We start from the raw sequence: 17,786 nt of genomic DNA on the forward strand, positions 1-17,786 counted from the left end.
TTGAAGATACCTTCTTCTCTACCTACTCAGCCAGGGTCCCCAGGCCTCAGGGAGAGGGAACAAAGATGATGGCCTCTTGCTTTACAAGGAACTGTTAGTAGTTGTTTCCTGAAACAAGCCTGGAGAAAGCTGCTTTCCATCTCAGCTAGGAGAAAAATTAAAGCTGTATTTGTGGCTATTCAATAAGTGGATCTGAAGGAGGAAAAATGATGAGGCTCCAGAACAAAGTGCACAACAGTGTTTACAGCCTATTCAATTTCAGGCTTTGAGATATGTTTTTCCTTTCAGATTGCAATGTGATTGTGCACAAAAACTGTAAGGATTGTGCTCCTGCATGTACAAAGGTAACTTTCTATGCCTTACTGTTCTTATGATGATGTTGTGTATATTCTGTCTCTCTGATTTTTTAAATCAATCTCCATAGTTTGTTCTGTGGTAATAGCATTCTGAATGTTATGCTGCTTCAAACAGTACCTTCCTTGTCTTTGTAAGCTGATTCATAATAGGTTCATATTGATTGACTGACTTGTTATATAGAGATCTAGAAATAATTAGTTTCCAAAACAAACAAGATGTGACCAAATGAATCTGAAAAAGAAAACAGTGCAGAAATGATCCAGACCAAGTGGTCTGTATGCAAAGGGATGAGGGAATGTTAAATAAACATCTAATCCAAGCAATAGAAATAAGCAGTGTACTTGAGCAAATACTTTTAAAAAAGGAGTTAGGGTTAGGTCACTACCTTTATGTCTTTGGAGCGTTGCAGGAATAATTGGGATATATAGTTTGATTTGCATTTCTAAGGTGTACTTAAAAGGGCAGGCCTCAAGGAACCATGGATTTCCCCTGAGCTGTATCATTTCAGTGTTTCTGACAGTAGGCAAAATCAGCAAATAGAGTTGAAGCACAGCAGAGCCCCCTGGAGTGGAATAACCAACATGCTTCAATAGATAACCCCCAATTAAAATGAGGACTACATTTTCAAAACTGTACCCCAAGGGAGCTTTTGTTTTTTATGGACTAACAAGTGACTTGCACTGGAGTAAGCCACACCAGTGCTAGTCACTTTTCAGACTGATGCAGTGCATCTAAACTAGGGATTTGCACCAGAGTGGCTATATCGGAGTAGCTATTTCATTGCACAAATCTTTAGGGTAAACATGCCCATGGTTGCACTTATTAAATATGCATTTTTTAATTTAATTTAATTTTTCTATTTCATTTGGCCTTTATCAATCTACTGAATGGCCTCTGGGCAAACTTACAAAAAGGATCTAAAACATAAATTATAATGCTAACTCAGTTTATAACTACTAGGACTGATGGATATTTACCAGGATGAGGCAATAACCCCAACTCATCATCAAGAAGATAAGAGAGGAAAAACTACTTACTCACTCTCCTTAAATTCAACACTTGTTTAAGCATATGAGCCTTTTACCAGGTAGCAAAAAAAACAAATTCTGGCTCAGACAGACTGACTTAAAGAATCAATTTCCTGCCTCAGGTCCCTTCAGACTCATTTAAAAGTGTAACCCTAAATGTGCAATTTTTTTTTTCAAGCCCTCACTAATCATATGCATGTTGTAAAAGAATAATTCCATAGCAACATAGTAATTTGAAAACATAAACTGAACTAATTTTATATAATAATGTGGCTGAAATTCATTATCCTTTCACTTTGGTTTGTTTGTCAGTAGCAGAAATTCAGGATCATAATGCAGTTTGCTTGAGGACTATTCCAGATGATGATATGAAAGTAGATTACTGACTGTTCTGTGTGTAATCAGCTGTTATTTCATTTTAATAAGATGAAATTCTTTTTATCAGAAATTCCAAGAGAGATACCATATTAAGAACAGACCACAAGCTGTCCTAACAAGTAAGTATTATAGTAAGCAAGCAAGCTAATAGGCATAAATCTATCATTTAAAGTTTAATCCATAGCAAAATAACAATAACAAAATAACGGGACAAACTTTCTTCACAATTTTGTATATGTATGAGCATTTTTCCCTGTGACTCCCATAGCTACAGGAAAACAGGTGCATTTGCTAGTATCTAATACTTATAAGGTAGGATTTTTGAAAGCGCTCATCATTGGTCTAACTCTTCTCCCACTCACATTGAAGTCAATAACCTCACCACATATTAAGCGGCAGGGGCTGTTGTTTGTCTGGTTGGAAAAGGTGTGTGCCCTTTTAGGGCTAGAGAGCCAGAGAGTGCCTTGTTGAGGCAGCTTCCTACTGGATCAGCATGCAGATGCTGGCCCATTTCCCCCTCCTCCCAGGTGACTGGAAGAGGGGGGAGGAGGACTATTTAGGTCCTCACCTGTGCAGGAAAAGTTCTCTCTTACCTCGACCAGGCAGAGCAGCACGCAGCCTCCCACCCCGATGTAGTTAAATACCAGGGTTTGTCATGATCTGCTGTGGGCATTACACTAGTCACTCCTTTTTTGGGCTGCTGGGAAGGAATTTTTTCTCTCCCTGCCAGATTGGCCAAGGTGAGGTGGGGTTTTTTTCCACCTTCCCCACAGCGATTTGGGGGCTTAGTTGGGGGAAAAAAATAAACAGGAATTAGGCTATGATGTTGCAACTCATGATGTACACGTGGGGCCAATGTCCAGTGCAGATACTCTGTAGGGAAGGGACACAGTGATCAGACAAAATGGATTGATAAAGGATTTAAAGGAGGTATTCTTTAAAGGAGAAGAAATGGGGGCGGTGTGGGGTTGGGATTCCTATGACTGGTTCTGCAGGGAGTCAATCCCCTCCTCTTTTATATCCCCCCCATCCCAAAGTCATTTGGGCGAAGGTGGTGAGGTCCCAACAGGTTGGCTGGGGACAAGGATGGGTGAAGGGGAAGGGTTGACAGCAGCACCTCCAAGTATATGTAAATTATTATGGAATCACCTGCACTGCACAATTTTGCCTGCCGGTACTCCCAGACATTCAAGAACAAAGTTGTGGCCTAATTAAACCACAGCCAATGTCTCCCATCCTTCCTCCTGCTTAGCAGGACAATGGAGGTTTTACCCCAATTGCCATAGGAGCAGAATTAAGCCAGTGTTGAGTGCTGTTGAAAATCCTCCCCATGATGTACTCCAATGTGTGGCTCAGCCAGGTATGAGTATAGATGTGGGTGTGACAAAAGCATGACTGTGGCTTAAGATTGTTCTCTAATTGACAGCGTGTGCGCCAAAGCCACCCAGCTTCACTTTGTGATTTGTTTTCCTGTCAGGAAAGACCACAGAGCTCTTGCACCATAAGAGAGTATGCCCAGTGGCATGTATTAATCTATAAGAGAATTGTGTAGTATTTCATGCTGTGGTCATACAGTCAATAACATTCCAGTTTTCTATAAGACTTACATGTATATTTCACCTCACAGATTCATCGTTTAGAGAGATTCCTCAGCCCACGTTCTCCTCAATGCATCCGTCCTCCTCGATGCCCAGTGGACTATCCGCCGTAAAGAAAGAAGTCTCACAGCAACCTTACTCTTTATCCAAAAGTGTTCCGAGTGCCAGTTTTGAAAGGTAGAAGGCAGCTATCAGCATGGTATGCTAACTAGATTATTCAGCATTCCTAGGTGAGTTGCTACAATTAAATACTTTTTTCATTGCAGAAGATCTATGCCATCTTCAGACCAAGACACCGATAATAGCAGCTGGAGATCCAGCTTGCAGCCTGAAACACTGTTTCAATCGATAGGGACTCTTCCGTCAATGGATTCTTTTGTAATGGAAGGTGAGAAATACATTGAGAAATCTACCTGTTATAACCTATGCTGGAAAATGCAAAGTGAAATAATTAATTAGTAGGTTTAAGACTTCTACTTCCTGCCTCAAAAGAAAATAAGTATGTAGTAACTTAATTATGATTCTGACCACCATTAAGATGACACCATCAGATAAAGGAGAATTAAAATTTGACCCATAATGCCTAGCAAGTGAGTCTAAATTAATGATGGACTCTGCTAATTTTAAGTATTTTGGTTTTTTAATTAGTCATTATAATAAAAAATTAATAGGTGAAAACTTTTATCCTGAGCTCTCAGCATCCTTGCCACGAATTAAAAAACTTAATATAAAACCAAAACAGCCTCATGTTTCTTTCAGGCACTGACTTAGCCCCATCCCCTTACCCCTGTCAGCACACACATTGCAAACAGTATCACCCATCTCGCATATTCCCCCCACAATACAAAATCCCACTTCCCAACTGCCCTCCTCAACCCCCCACTCATGTCTGAAAAGTCAACAGATATGGGAGTGGGGGAGTGAATTCCAGAGTTGAAGGGCATTCACAGAGAGAGAGAAAATCCAACACAAGGAATCTCAAGTTGCGCGCACACAAATTTGAGGCACCTCAAATCAGAGGGAACTTCTGAGGGGGTATTTCAAACAAAGAATCCAATTCTGAAAAAAACATTCCCTCTGGTCCCCAAATCTCTGCTTGCCTCAACTCTGTTCCATTTACACTTTAACAGTAAGATAGGGATGCTGGCATCCGTGGAAGGCTTTTTATTCATTTTAATCTTTTCTCAGTATTGGTTAGAATCTTTAGATAAGACTTACCTCAGTTCAGCGATATACTCACTGCATGAATAAACATGCATGCACAAGAGGAACTTCCCTTGCTGTGATACTACCAATCTGTGCGACCAGTGCTTACAAAGTTTTTATTTTGTCATAGATGATGTGGATGTCTCCCTGTGGACTGACCTAAGTACAGAGGCACAGGAGTTTGAGGCAGAATCTTGGAGACTTGTTGTGGATCCAGCATTTTGTAGCAAGCAAGAAAAAGATGTTATCAAAAGGCAGGATGTAATTTTTGGTCAGTGTTTCAATTATTTTTAAAAGGTTGAAAATAAGTTGGCATAGGCAATGAGGAGGGATATACAAGTTATATAACTGGAAGAAAATGCTTAGATTTTAATATGAATAATGAAGAATATTTAAATAATATGTTTTCTAGAGTTAACAGAATATTGAAGACAGTTGCCTAAAAACATTTGTTTGGATTTGAAAGTGAATTTCAATTTGACTATATTCTTGACCCATTCATGTCTGCTTTCTCTGAACACTTGAGCACTCAAACTTTACTAGCATGTATGTTCCCGAAAAGTGAATTTTAAACTCAAATGTTGGAATAGTCATCAAAAGCAAATTTTGAATTGTATACTCAATTATAAAATTCACAATTGCACTGTTTGATAAATATGTAAATTATCCAGTCAAGGAACAGAAATTATACATATGAGTTATATCACTAACCAACACAACATGAAATACAAATAATTGTGATGAATTGTTCATGGATGATCTGCAGACCAAAGAATTATTTGCTAAAGAGAGTTACAAATAATTTTGAGTAAATAATACATTTGAGAAGTTCACAACTTTTCACAAACAGTTTGTGGGGAGAAAAGATTATATTAATTCATTAAATTGCTTACTGCAAATTATTTCCTCTGTTCTCTTGTTTACTTACATTTTGTTCTTCAGAAGTAAAAATAAAGTTTTTAAAATGCTTAGATGGTTCAGTATTAAATAAATATTTAATAAAAAATGGTTTGAAAGAGAATGTTAGTAGGTAGCTGCAGAACAAAAAACATCCTGGGGCCATTTTGGTGATCCTTACTCAGATTTTATTCAGTTCTTACTCAAGTAAACTTCCAGTGACTTCAGACTCCCATTGAACGAGTAAAGACTTCAAGATCTGAATGTCTGTGTATTAGTGTGCAAACTAATCAGACTAATGTAAAGAACATATATGTAATCTTTGTTATTCAGTTGCATATGATTCCTAGTGTTTACTGCTAGGACTTGAGAGATTTAAGTTTAATGTAAGTTTTCACAATTGTAGAAGTTGGGATTTTCCATGATTGAGTTGACACTTTGCATTAGCACAGCACATAAGTAAATCCTAACTTTTTGATGTTAAAGTCAAACTCTGGTGAATAATTTAACAAAGGACATGGTTCAGGTAAGAATTGGATTTTGATATTTTTGTCTGTGGCTCTGCGGACTTGGGCTGTGATGTTGTATTGGCCAGCATAGTGCAGTAGAGGGAGCCAGAGGGTTTTTTTTTTTTTTTTTCAGAGTAACTGCACAAAGACACCTGCCACTGTGAAAATTGTAATATGCTCTCTGCAAGTGTTCCTACATGAAAATGCCAGCATTGCTCCCTTTGTGCCTGGCCTCCTTCAAATTCCAAGTTTGTACCATGATGCAGAAATGGTAAAAGAGGAACTGAGGTGGTTAGCGAGCACGTGCAACCATAGCTGGGCCTGTTTTATTAGGTTTAATGCTTATCATGGAAGAAATCACATTCATGTCCGTTTATTTCAGTGTAAAACTATGTAATACATGTGTAATAATGTGAGGGAAAATATTTAGATGGATTATTACATTGCACCATCTTCCTTTAAACTACAGAGCTGATGCAAACGGAAATGCATCACATCCACACCCTCTTCATTATGTCCGAAATATTCAGGAAAGGAATGAAAGAAGAATTGCAACTAGATCACAGCACTGTGGACAAAATATTTCCCTGCTTAGATGAACTGCTAGAGATTCACAGGCAATTCTTCTGCAACATGAAGGAGAGAAGACAGGAATCGTGTGAGGGGGGAAATGAGAGAAATTTTGTAATCAATAGAATTGGAGACATCCTTGTGCAGCAGGTAAAAAGATCAGCAAAATCAAATCTTCACATATTCAAGGCCAAAAAAAGATATTTGTTGAGTTTAAAACTTTCATGGGGCCAGGAGAGAGCTACATTTCTTAGGATTGGTTAATAGGATGCAAAGATTTTAATTTCTTGGTTACTATTTCAAATTCCATGCAGATTTGTGATGTGAGAAAAGTACTGATGACATGTAGTGGAAGAACACACAGAAGATTGTTTTCATAACCTATTTGCGTATTGATGGCTTGTGACAAGTTCTTAGTAGACAGTTACTCCCATCACTTAATCAACTACCAAAACTGGCACTAGCTGACACACTTGTTAGAAAGGCTAAGTATTGAAAGGGCAAGGAGAATGAATTATCCTCTCATCTCTTGAGGCGGGTCTTCCACAACAATGTCAATGTATGTTGGCAAGGGTATATGGAGCAGCTTGTGCTGGTACTACATATGTTGACCTGTACTTGAGAGTGGGTGAGGTAATGTCTTTTATTGGACCAACTACTACTGGTGAGGAGAGACAAGCTTTCGAGCTTACACAGAACTCTTCTCCAGGTCTGGGAAGTTTATTTAGCCGTGACACTCTGAGTACAAGGTGGAACAGATTGTTTAGCACAAGTAGTTAATGCATATTTCAATGGATCGTTCAAGGTGAAATGACCCATTAACACTTCTCCAGTCATAGGGGGACAAAGGGAAGGGAAAAATCTGGGGTGTGTGGATAAATGGGTTATAGATTATTGAAATTAGTCATAAATCCAGTGTCTTTATTCAGTCCATGATTTTTAGTATCTAGCAAAGTATCTAGCAACATGCCAATCTCTTCATGGGCCCTCTTGAAGAAGAATTTCTGGACAAATGCAACATGGAACCAATGATATACTTGAGATATATCAATGCATCCTCTGTACAGAGGACCTAAACTCCCTCACAGATTTCCACCACAACTTCAACCACCATCACCCATCCATTAAACTCTCTCTAGAACTCTCCCCAATTAGCATCAACTTCTTGGATAATGTGATTGCTTCAACAGTGGTACTATACAGATATATACAAGAATCACACCACAGATCACCACTCCTATGTTCACAGATCCAGTAACCGCCCCAAACACACCAAGAAATTCTGTTATCTACAGCCTGGCACTCAGATACCATAAAATATACACCGAGGAGAAAATCTGGGAGCTATACCTTAACACACAAAAAACCACTTTCACCAAACAAGGACAATCCAACAGAGAAGTAAATTGCATCATGTACCAACAAGCCACCCAAAAACTTTGAGCAAACCTGCTTCAGGACAGATATAAAACTCCCTCCAGCCTCACATCTCTAGTTGTTAACTATCACCCCACACTGGAATCCGTATGGGAATATCATGGGTTGGTTTCTGAAAGAAACCTTTCCTAAACCCCATCTTCTGGCCTTTAAACAACCCTCAACCTTGCCAAGCATATCATCAGACGCAAGCTTCCCACAGACCAGGACTCACCAACTCAAAGCAACATCAGATCCAGCCAGAACAACAGATGCAAAACCTGCAGACATATCTCCACTACTACAATGATCAGCACACCTTTCAAAATCCATGGGTCCCACACATGCCTATCACAACATGTGGTGTACCGCATCTAGTGCGCTAAATGCTTCAATAACAACTATGTGGGCGAAACCAGACAATCATTACACTCTCAAATGAACTCACACAGAAAATAAGACAAAAACACTGTATCACCTGTGGGTGAACATTTTTCACAAAGCAGTCACTCTATATCTGACCTCTCATTCCTCATCCTCAAAGGAAACCTGCACAACACCTTCAAAAGATGAGCCTGGGAGCTTAAATTCGTAATTCTGCTAGATACCAAAAATCATGGACTGAATAGAGACCCTGGATTTATGGTTTATTACAACAATCTATAACCCACTTAACCCCCCCCCCCGACCCCCACACTCTGAACTTTCTTCCTCCCCCCCCCCTTCCCCACCCTCTTGACTGGAGAGGTGTTAACAGGCCACTTTATCGTGATAGGTCCCTTGAAATATATACTATCTATATATGCTAAATAATCTCTTCCACCTTGTATTTAGTTGGGACACTCTGAATACATTTCCCAGATCTGAAGAAGAGCTCTGTGCAAGATTGAAATCTTGTTTCTGTCACCAACAGAAATTGGTCCAGTTGAAGATATTACTTCACCCACCTTGTTTCTCTAATGTCCTGGAACCACCGTGACAACAACACCACTGCATACTGTATTTGAAAGTGACAGCACAAATAATGGTTAAAACAAGTAGACTCTTAAATTCTCTATTTTATTAAACTAAGGTAATATTAATAACAGAGCTAAGGAGATTTGTTTGAGGTTTAAAATGAAATATATAGGACCACATCCAATTCATCTTACTTGTGTAAGTAATTGTTTTTATCAATCTGCTATCTATATTCCAGTCTCTATAGGCCTGATTCTGCATTCCTTATACAGATTAAAACTCCCTCTAATGTATAGGATGCAGTGTCAGGATCCTATACATATACTTTTACTTCCATTAATATTAATAGGAGTTATAATATAGTATGCAAAAATCCTTAAATGTACTCTTTACAGTTAGTTGTTGAGCACAATTTAATTATTTTCATCAGTTTTCAGAGGAAAATGCCAATAAAATGAAGAAAATATATGGAGAATTTTGTAGTCATCAAAAAGAAGCTGTTAATCTTTTTAAAGAGCTGCAACAAAACAAGAAGTTCCAGAATTTTATTAAAGTAAGTGTTTACAAAAATGTGACTGTTAACAAGCGGCCAAAAAAAATAGGTGCATAATTCTGATTTAAACAACGCAGGGCAACCTCCAGTTTTATTCATGCAATCTTGTGGGCACAAATAATTACAGGTGCAAAGTGGGAAATTGGACTGAGTTTCTTTTCAGAATCAGGTCCATAGTATTCAATACATCTATTGCAATAGCTAATAGAAAACAGAGAGTCCTGATTAATCTATGAGATGATAACTTCTGTTTTAGTTTAGATTAGAAAAAGCTTTGGACATCTATCTGTAATATACACACATTCCAGTTATGAGCCCCCTCATCAATTATATCTTTCAGACATCCAGTTAAACCACCTCTCACTGCATAGGAAAGAACTCCACACTAAACAAAGGACTATATATCACTGAGACATAAATAGTTAATATAAATGTTGTGTCTTTTGTGTATAATTAGCACTTTCTCAGGATTAATTAGAAAGGTTACACAGTAGCTACAGACTCTTAATAGCTGGGAGAATCAGGATGATATCTGACATTTCACTGTGAGTAGTGCAGATAATTTAACATTTTTTTGTTCAGCTTCAATTTATTTTAGCACAGGTAGAGCTAATGCCTTTCACTGTTCGTAAATTAATATTTTAGAGTAAGTTTCCGACTTACAATAAAACACGCACGTTTATTTTTTAAAGCTACGAAATAGCAATCTTTTGGCTCGACGTCGAGGAATCCCAGAATGCATTCTGCTTGTCACTCAGCGCATCACAAAGTACCCAGTTCTGGTAGAAAGGATACTGCAGTATTCAAAAGGTGAGTAATAGTGTCAGTCTTGCTTCATAACAGAGACAAATCTGGAACCTTACAACATCTCTTGCATAATATATACAATATAGTCCCAAAGGGTGAAATTTGCAATTGTGCAGGGAGCCAACACAAAGTGTGTGCACCACTTAAGCTTTCTACACAGGCTAAATGTCACCCAAACAGTAGGTCAGGCACCTATACTTATTAAGAGAGGGCAAAACTTTAAAAGTTTCAGAGGTCATGTTCCAATAAGCCTCAAAAATCTGACGAGTCTAATTGTTTTTTTAGCAGAAGATCTTGAATGTCAGATATGGAACTTTTTTAGGACTAAGCCTGGAAAACAATTTAAGTGAATTCAAGGGAGTGTCTCATAAAAGGTGCTGGGCAAATAATACAAAACTTTTTCCATACAAAGTTGCTTCAATTCTCTCTCTGCCTTCTTTGAATGTTCTAGTGATCAGTAAACTGACAGGCATATTTGCAAAAATGAAGAATTTGCAACTATTCGTGCTGTAAACCAGATTCTAAGTTATTTTCATCCAATCAGGGGGCACAATGTGCCATGTGTTCGATGTGTGTAATCTAAATTTTAAATATTGAATACTGCAAGTGAATTGCTTATAAAGAATCAACAGTACATGAATTATTTGCAGGAACTATTTGGCAAGTAATTTTGAGTATTGAATAAACCTGAGATAAATACAAATTGCTCATGGACATATCACAAACACAAAAAATGCATCGTTTTTCAAATAAATTACTCATCAGAAATTAATTTCCCAGGTCCACTTACAACACATCAGTTGATTTAAGTATTGAACTGTGTTAATCAGCTCATATTAAATCAGGAAAAATGTTAAGACTTGAATAGGGTGAATACTGTAACGTTATCTATTCTTTGTTTCATACAGAAGGAACGGAAGAACATAAAGACTTAGGCAAAGCCCATTGCCTGATTAAGGACATGATTGCAGCAGTAGACTTGAAAGTCAATGAATATGAGAAAAGGCAAAAATTGCTGGAGATTCTCAATAAGATTGAAAACAAAACTTATACCAAACTGAAAAATGGCCATGTTTTCAGGAAGCAGGACCTGAAAAAGAAAGAGAGGACACTTTTGCATGAAGGTTTGGTGTACTGGAAAACTGCTACTGGACGTTTCAAAGGTACCACATCCTTGCAAAGAAATTCTATAGCTCTTTATTTGTAAATAATATATAAAGTTTAATATTTGGGTTAAAGAGATAAAATAACTTGTAACAATATTTCACAAATGTGAGTTTGTGAGGTAGTGGCATTTAAGGTACCATAAAGGGAACAAGAAATGCTGCTAATCACTGGCACAGTAATTGCAGAAAGTGTTGTGATTGGTATGTGATACACAGGACACCTAGGCATGGTGCCAAATTCGCGGCTCCATTGATGCAAGGTATGCAGTGGCGTGCCATGGGTCTCCGGTGTCTGGGGGCCAAGCCTATATTTGCGCCCTCCTCCCAGGCCTCATGCTCCCTGCCCTGCTGCAGGGAGGGGGGTTTGTACCTATGGGGGAGGCGGCACTTACCCGCCACGTGGCGCCCACCTCTCTCCCTCCAGCCCCACTGCTGGATCTGATGGGGAGTGGCCCTACCCACCTACCTGAGAGGGGTACCGGGCCAGCCCTTCACAATACGCGGAGGGTGCAGGAGGGCCTCCCCATCATTACGCCATTGTCTGTGGGCCAATTTTCTGCTCTCCTCCACTTCTCCCTCCTCAGCGGCAGTGCCCCACGGGGGTGGGGGGTTTCTGTGGCCCTTTTTCTCTGCTGTCCCCTACTTCTCCCACCATTGGGGTGGCGGGGATGGCTGGGAGTCCCGCTGGGGGGGTGTGATGGGCTCTGGTCCCCCCATTTCCTTCAATGTGCCCAGCGCGGGGGCAGAGGGCCTGGGTTGGGAGGATGCTTGCTCCCACAGCAGGAGCCTTCGGCTGCCGGTGTAGTACCAATAACTAGGACCTATCAGACTTTGGGACCTAGGTCTGGAATGGTCTCAAATTCTGATAGGTCCTAGTTATCAATGCTACATTCGACACGGCTACAGGGCCCTGGCTCCCTGCAACAACGGGGCGACTCCTTCTCCGAAGCCCCCAGGTAGGCATCCGGGGGCATGGCTTTCCTCCATCCCCCGCCCCTCGGTACGCCACTGAAGATTTACAAGTTATGTTACATAAGTAATGTAACTGAAGTCAACGTACTTTGCATCGAGTAGCCGCGCTGCATTCACTACAGTATGTCAACAGGAGACTCTCTCCCATCAAAATAGCTTACACTTCTCAGGCCAGTGGAGTACCAGAGTCGATGAGAGAGTGCTCAGCAATTGACAGAGCGAGTATTCACCAGACCCTCTGTCGATGCTGCTGAATTGATGGTTGTGGTGCCAACGGAGCAGGGTAGGGAAGACAAGTCCCAAGACATGACATAATTGATCATGCAGGGTTCTTGCAGTCTGCTGCTGTTTGCATTTCTTGATGCAGACCTGCCCCTCTGGATCCGTAGGTATGCGGTTTACATGCACATTCTCTGGTGTTGTACTGATGTGTAAAATTTACCCCACCCAGTACTTCACCCCCCACTACTTGATTTTGTCTCCTGCTGGTGTCAAAATCACACTCATGTGCACTTCATAGTTATTGCAACACCCCCACTTGAAAAGAAAACTCAGGACCAAATTCAACTGGAGCCACATATGTATATCTAAGTGCAGAATTTGGTCTTCAGTGTTTAATTATACACAATTTTCTTTTTTGCGGTCATTAACATCCCATTAAAAGCCACGTGTTCCAAGGTTTGTCTTATACATTAGAAAAAAAATGCACAAATGCTTTTACCCACACTTCCTTGTGCTGTGATTTTATCAAGCCTCACAAACAACAACAACAAAATTAATAAATGTGGGTCTGTTCTTGGATGCAATTTCTACAAAGGACACTTAGTCACTTCAGGAAAAGGTGATGGCAGTTTGGTGAGTGTCCTTTTTTTCCCTCCAAGTGCTCGAGCATCCTGTTGCAGGAGGAGGTGGCAGCTAAAAGTGCTGTCGTTCACACAAGCTGTAAAATGGTAGTCTGAAATTGTCTTGGGAAGATCGTGATGAGATGCAGATATTTCTTGCTGAATTTACTGTAAGAATTTTAAACAGTTTCCATTGATCAGGATTTGCCTTCAGGTAAAAGGAGAAATTGATTGTGATATCTTTCATTAAAACCACTCTCTTTTTAAAAGATATTTTAGCTCTGCTTCTAACTGATGTGCTGCTGTTTTTACAAGAAAAAGACCAAAAATATATATTTGCAGCTGTTGTAAGTATATAAACAGCATTTTAATACATTTTATTTGCACGTTTCTTAAAAGTTAGATACTCTTCTAGGTTTTGATATCCAGTTATACTGACGTGATGTTGATTGGGAATCTTGTCTGAGCACAAATGTATTTGTATGTGGAAAATTAAGAATATTTCCAAATTTAAAGTATATGTTTTAAGGAGAGGGAGTTGAGCAGAAAAGAGAGGAGAGAAAGTGTTTCTAAGATGTGTCTCACCTGATTATGAAGGTCTATAATATAGCAGGTTCTTTTAGTCTTTTATAAAAGTAATTTTAAAATCTGTAAAGCAAAACTTAAGATTTATTTTAATTGCAAATGTAGTAATAACTCCATTATATGTAAAATATATAAAATATCTTTGGGTAAAATTTTCAAAAGCATGAAATTTGGAGCGTAAACCTCAGAGAAAGTCAATGGGACTTAGGGTTTTAAAACATTTGGATGGTTTGAAAATGTTACCCTTGAGGAACACTACACTAGCCTATTCAATTTTATTTAACACAAGGTCCTACAGTATCTTAAGGATCTATAGATAGGTAAAAAGACAGAAACATTATTACTAACCCAGGTAGTCTATATGACACTACAGAGTCACATTTTTAACATATAAACACCAGTTTTATCCCAATAATTTATCCTTAGGACTGTGTAAAATAAGTAAATAATTTGACTATTGAAAGGAATACGTGATAGAATATTTGGTTGCCTGATTATTCAAAACTTGAACCTAACAGCTGATCTATGGCAAACCTACTTAGTTTGTGACCATAAAAGTCAAGATTAAGATTAATTTGTCAAAATAACAATTGTGCTTTTAAAAAATGCTTATATTTCGTAATAGACTAATTTTTTTCTGCATGTGTTGTGATTTTTTTCTATAGGACCAGAAGCCTTCAGTTATATCCCTTCAGAAGCTGATAGTAAGAGAAGTAGCCAATGAAGAAAGAGGGATGTTTCTGATTAGTGCTTCATCTGCAGGGCCTGAGATGTATGAGATTCATACAAATTCTAAAGAAGAACGCAATAACTGGATGAGGCAAATTCAAAATGCAGTGGAAAGGTACAGGAAGGCTTTTGTATTTCTTTTTACCATGCAAACCAGGTGTGTGTTTTATGGCAGGAATTATATATCACTAGAGCTGTGCCATGTCTGTCAGTTCTAGCATGCAGGGGGCTCGGCAAGCCGTTTTGCTTGTTTGTGTTGTTTCACATGGTTTTCATGCCTCGGCAAAATTCAGCAATGGCATAATTTGGCTCAGGTTCATCTGACATCAATATCTGACTCCTACTACTCTCTGTCAATGTTAAGTGCATTGCCAAATACTCAATGGAATCACCTGCTTGTTCCAGAGGTGAAGTGGAGTTTTTTCTATGAGTTTGGGGTTCACGTAAACCCCCAAACCTCAGCATGAAATTTAGCCAAACAGCTGAGTTTCTCAGAGCTTCCGTTGGAAGCTGTATACCTTTCACCTCTCTCTGAGACCTCATCTGCAAGCCAGCTCAAGCTCCATTTCCCTTTCCCTAGTCTTTGGTATTCATGATATTCTGGGGTGCTGTTCCCCTCATGTCCTTGGGAAATCTCCCCCATATCTTCATGGAATGGTCAGCTGACCTGTTGCTTCAGGTTTAGTTATTTGGGAGTTGGCAAGGTAAGCCTGCTCATAATCCCCCAAGTACCTTCACAGTATCACAGCTCTGAGGGGGCCATCCATTAATTCTTAAAGACATTGGAGAGAAGGGTCAAGGCATACTACTAGCACACTGAATGGGGACAAGTAAGAAGTAGGTGTGGTCTCAGTCTTTGCCCAATTTGCAAATCTCAGTGAACTAAGGTTGGACTGAACAATTGCCAGGTTTGAAGTTCGGTTATGAAATATGTGCACCGCTGTAGCTATCACAGTTGTGTCCCCCCCCCCTTTTTTTTTCAGTCCTACCATGGTGAAAAGAAACCCAGAGTTTAGTTTCTAATTATTTAATATTTTTAAAAGAAGTTGCCGGAAAGGTTTGCTTCTCTGTTAGAGAAGAAGTTACTAATGTTGCTAATAAATAAATGTTTGTTTATTATGTCTGAAATATTTCTGTGTGTGTAATATACAGATTTTACTTTATCTACCTTTGTTTACATTTTGACACTAAAGTTGCCCAGAGGAAGAAGGAAAAATTAGCGAATCTGATGAAGATAGACGGATAGCTGAGGCCAAAGCAGCCAAGATTCAAAAATGTCAAGGTACGGTGCCTCTCACACTACACTTAAAATTCCCATGCTAGAGAGTTAGGAATGTAAAAAATAATCTGGATTACTGACTAATACAGGAATGTACATAAGGTGCTCGAACACTGTGGTGATGACTGCAAGATGGTTGGACTGATAGATAAGCTTCAAAAGTAGCAAAGCAAGGGAGTGCTTTGACGTGTGACTTGAGTCTAGACATATTTATTTCTCTGACGATATTTCATTGCATCCACCTGCTCTCTATTTTTATCCCGCTGCAATCAGTACATGAAAAAGTATTGAAAAAGCCAAAGAAATTGATGTTTTCAAATAGGCACTGAACTGGTATAGTTCTTTATTTACCGAAATAGTCTGAACCTTCAGTAGTTATATGGATTTGTACTGCTTTATAACAACTCATGTGTCTCTATTTCATTGTATGTTATCTGAACATGTAGCACTTAAGCCTAGTTTTTGCACCTTTGATACAGTGAGATACACATTGCACATCTTTGCTTCCGCTCCCAGGGAGGATTGACTCCAGTGAAGAGCAAGTGGTTGTGTATCTAGCAGTTCACTTCTTTCAGAGAATCACATTCCAGGGGTGCAGTCCAGACCAGTAATGGTTTGTGTCACTGTCTATGTTGCGATCTTGAGTGCCTCACATTGCTTTGCTGTAGATCCAAAACTGGGCTGTTTACAGACAACTAAACAGCACGCATGTCACACCCTGAGTGTCAATGTATAGCTGCAGTGTTGGTAACCACCTGCAGGGTCACCCCAAGTCCCAAACTTTCCCCAAATACACGTGTTCCACACTGTCCAGCTCTCTCCTGGACAATTCAGATATTAGAGATCTGCTGTCCCTGGAAGGGGTCAATGTACAACAGTTTGCTACTTTAACTGAAGTTACCAAACAATTCAGTTTAAACACTACACTGTATTAGTTTTGATTAAAGAATAAAAAAGTGTATTTAACTACAAAGAGAGAGATTTTGAGTGAGTGCAAGTACAGTGTGTTAAAGTCAAGAGAAATAAAGATAAAATGCTTTCTAATAACTAAAACTTAACCACTAGGCTTGGTTTAAAGTAAAATTCTTACCACAGGTTCCCAGCAATATTGCTGATTAGATTTTCAAGCGAGAATCCACAAAGTCCAAAGGCTGGTTCCTTTCTCTTCTTGGGTGAAAGAAAGAAAGAGAGAGAAATAAGGAGAGAAAGAAAAAGAGTCTGGGGTGTTTTTGCCCCTCACTTTTATGGTCCAGTCACCCTTTTAAATGCATTTTCCTGAAGGGTACCCCTAAGTGCCTTCTAGTTGTGAGGATGGAGGCATGGAGTCTCGTGGTGAAAGAGGTTCTACGTTGTTGTTTGTTAAAATGCAAATTGATCTATTCCTGCCCCTTTTTGCTACCAAAGGATGGCGACTTGAGGGGTGATTGCAAATCAGATTTGATGACACCTCACTAGAAGCATCAGCTTGTTTTTTGTCTTTGAAAAACAGGTTTACCCTCTCCCCAAACTTGTCTGGTAAACACACTTCAGTCATAATTTCAGTTTATGTTCATAACCTTACATATAATGTTGCTACTGACATTTCACCATGATATTATTGATCTTCAAGTTATTAGTTTTCAAATGATACCTCACAAGGCATATTTTGTTCAAAGATTGCAATAGTCTGATATCCACTGGGAGGACAACTTTAGATTTCCACTGGGACCTTCATAGCGGAGGCCGCTTCTTCATGGTGGAGGCTGATTAGTGATGCATTGAATCATCACTTCCTCTAGCTGCCTTATCTAGGCCTCCCTTCTAGAATTGCTCACTTTGGGAGCTGCAAGATGGCTGAGGGACCCACAGTATAATCAAGATTACATCATCAGAATTCCTCAATGGTCAGATTTTCTACCAAGATCTGTGCCAGCTTTCATCAGTGCAGATCATGGATG

General features: G+C 39.3%; 1 protein-coding gene across 6 annotated transcripts in view; it reads left to right on the top strand.

Annotated features, from left to right (window-relative positions):
• ARHGEF28 (Rho guanine nucleotide exchange factor 28) overlaps nucleotides 1-17,786 on the top strand; it is a 158,765-nt gene that overhangs the window by 112,259 nt on the left and 28,720 nt on the right. For all 6 annotated transcript variants that reach the window (XM_067569267.1, XM_067569268.1, XM_067569273.1 and 3 more), the window contains 12 exons: nucleotides 289-344; nucleotides 1,831-1,882; nucleotides 3,391-3,538; nucleotides 3,628-3,749; nucleotides 4,698-4,838; nucleotides 6,443-6,693; nucleotides 9,347-9,469; nucleotides 10,162-10,279; nucleotides 11,185-11,439; nucleotides 13,527-13,603; nucleotides 14,507-14,685; nucleotides 15,764-15,852. In XM_067569267.1, the coding sequence (XP_067425368.1) occupies nucleotides 289-344; nucleotides 1,831-1,882; nucleotides 3,391-3,538; nucleotides 3,628-3,749; nucleotides 4,698-4,838; nucleotides 6,443-6,693; nucleotides 9,347-9,469; nucleotides 10,162-10,279; nucleotides 11,185-11,439; nucleotides 13,527-13,603; nucleotides 14,507-14,685; nucleotides 15,764-15,852 (1,611 nt within the window). The remainder of the gene's footprint in view (nucleotides 1-288; nucleotides 345-1,830; nucleotides 1,883-3,390; nucleotides 3,539-3,627; nucleotides 3,750-4,697; nucleotides 4,839-6,442; nucleotides 6,694-9,346; nucleotides 9,470-10,161; nucleotides 10,280-11,184; nucleotides 11,440-13,526; nucleotides 13,604-14,506; nucleotides 14,686-15,763; nucleotides 15,853-17,786) is intronic.

The sequence above is a fragment of the Emydura macquarii genome, unplaced genomic scaffold (genome assembly GCF_026122565.2).
Source record: "Emydura macquarii macquarii isolate MOO-44397 ecotype Brisbane River unplaced genomic scaffold, CSIRO-AGI_Emac_v2 contig_2897, whole genome shotgun sequence".
NCBI classification, from domain to species: domain Eukaryota; kingdom Metazoa; phylum Chordata; order Testudines; family Chelidae; genus Emydura; species Emydura macquarii.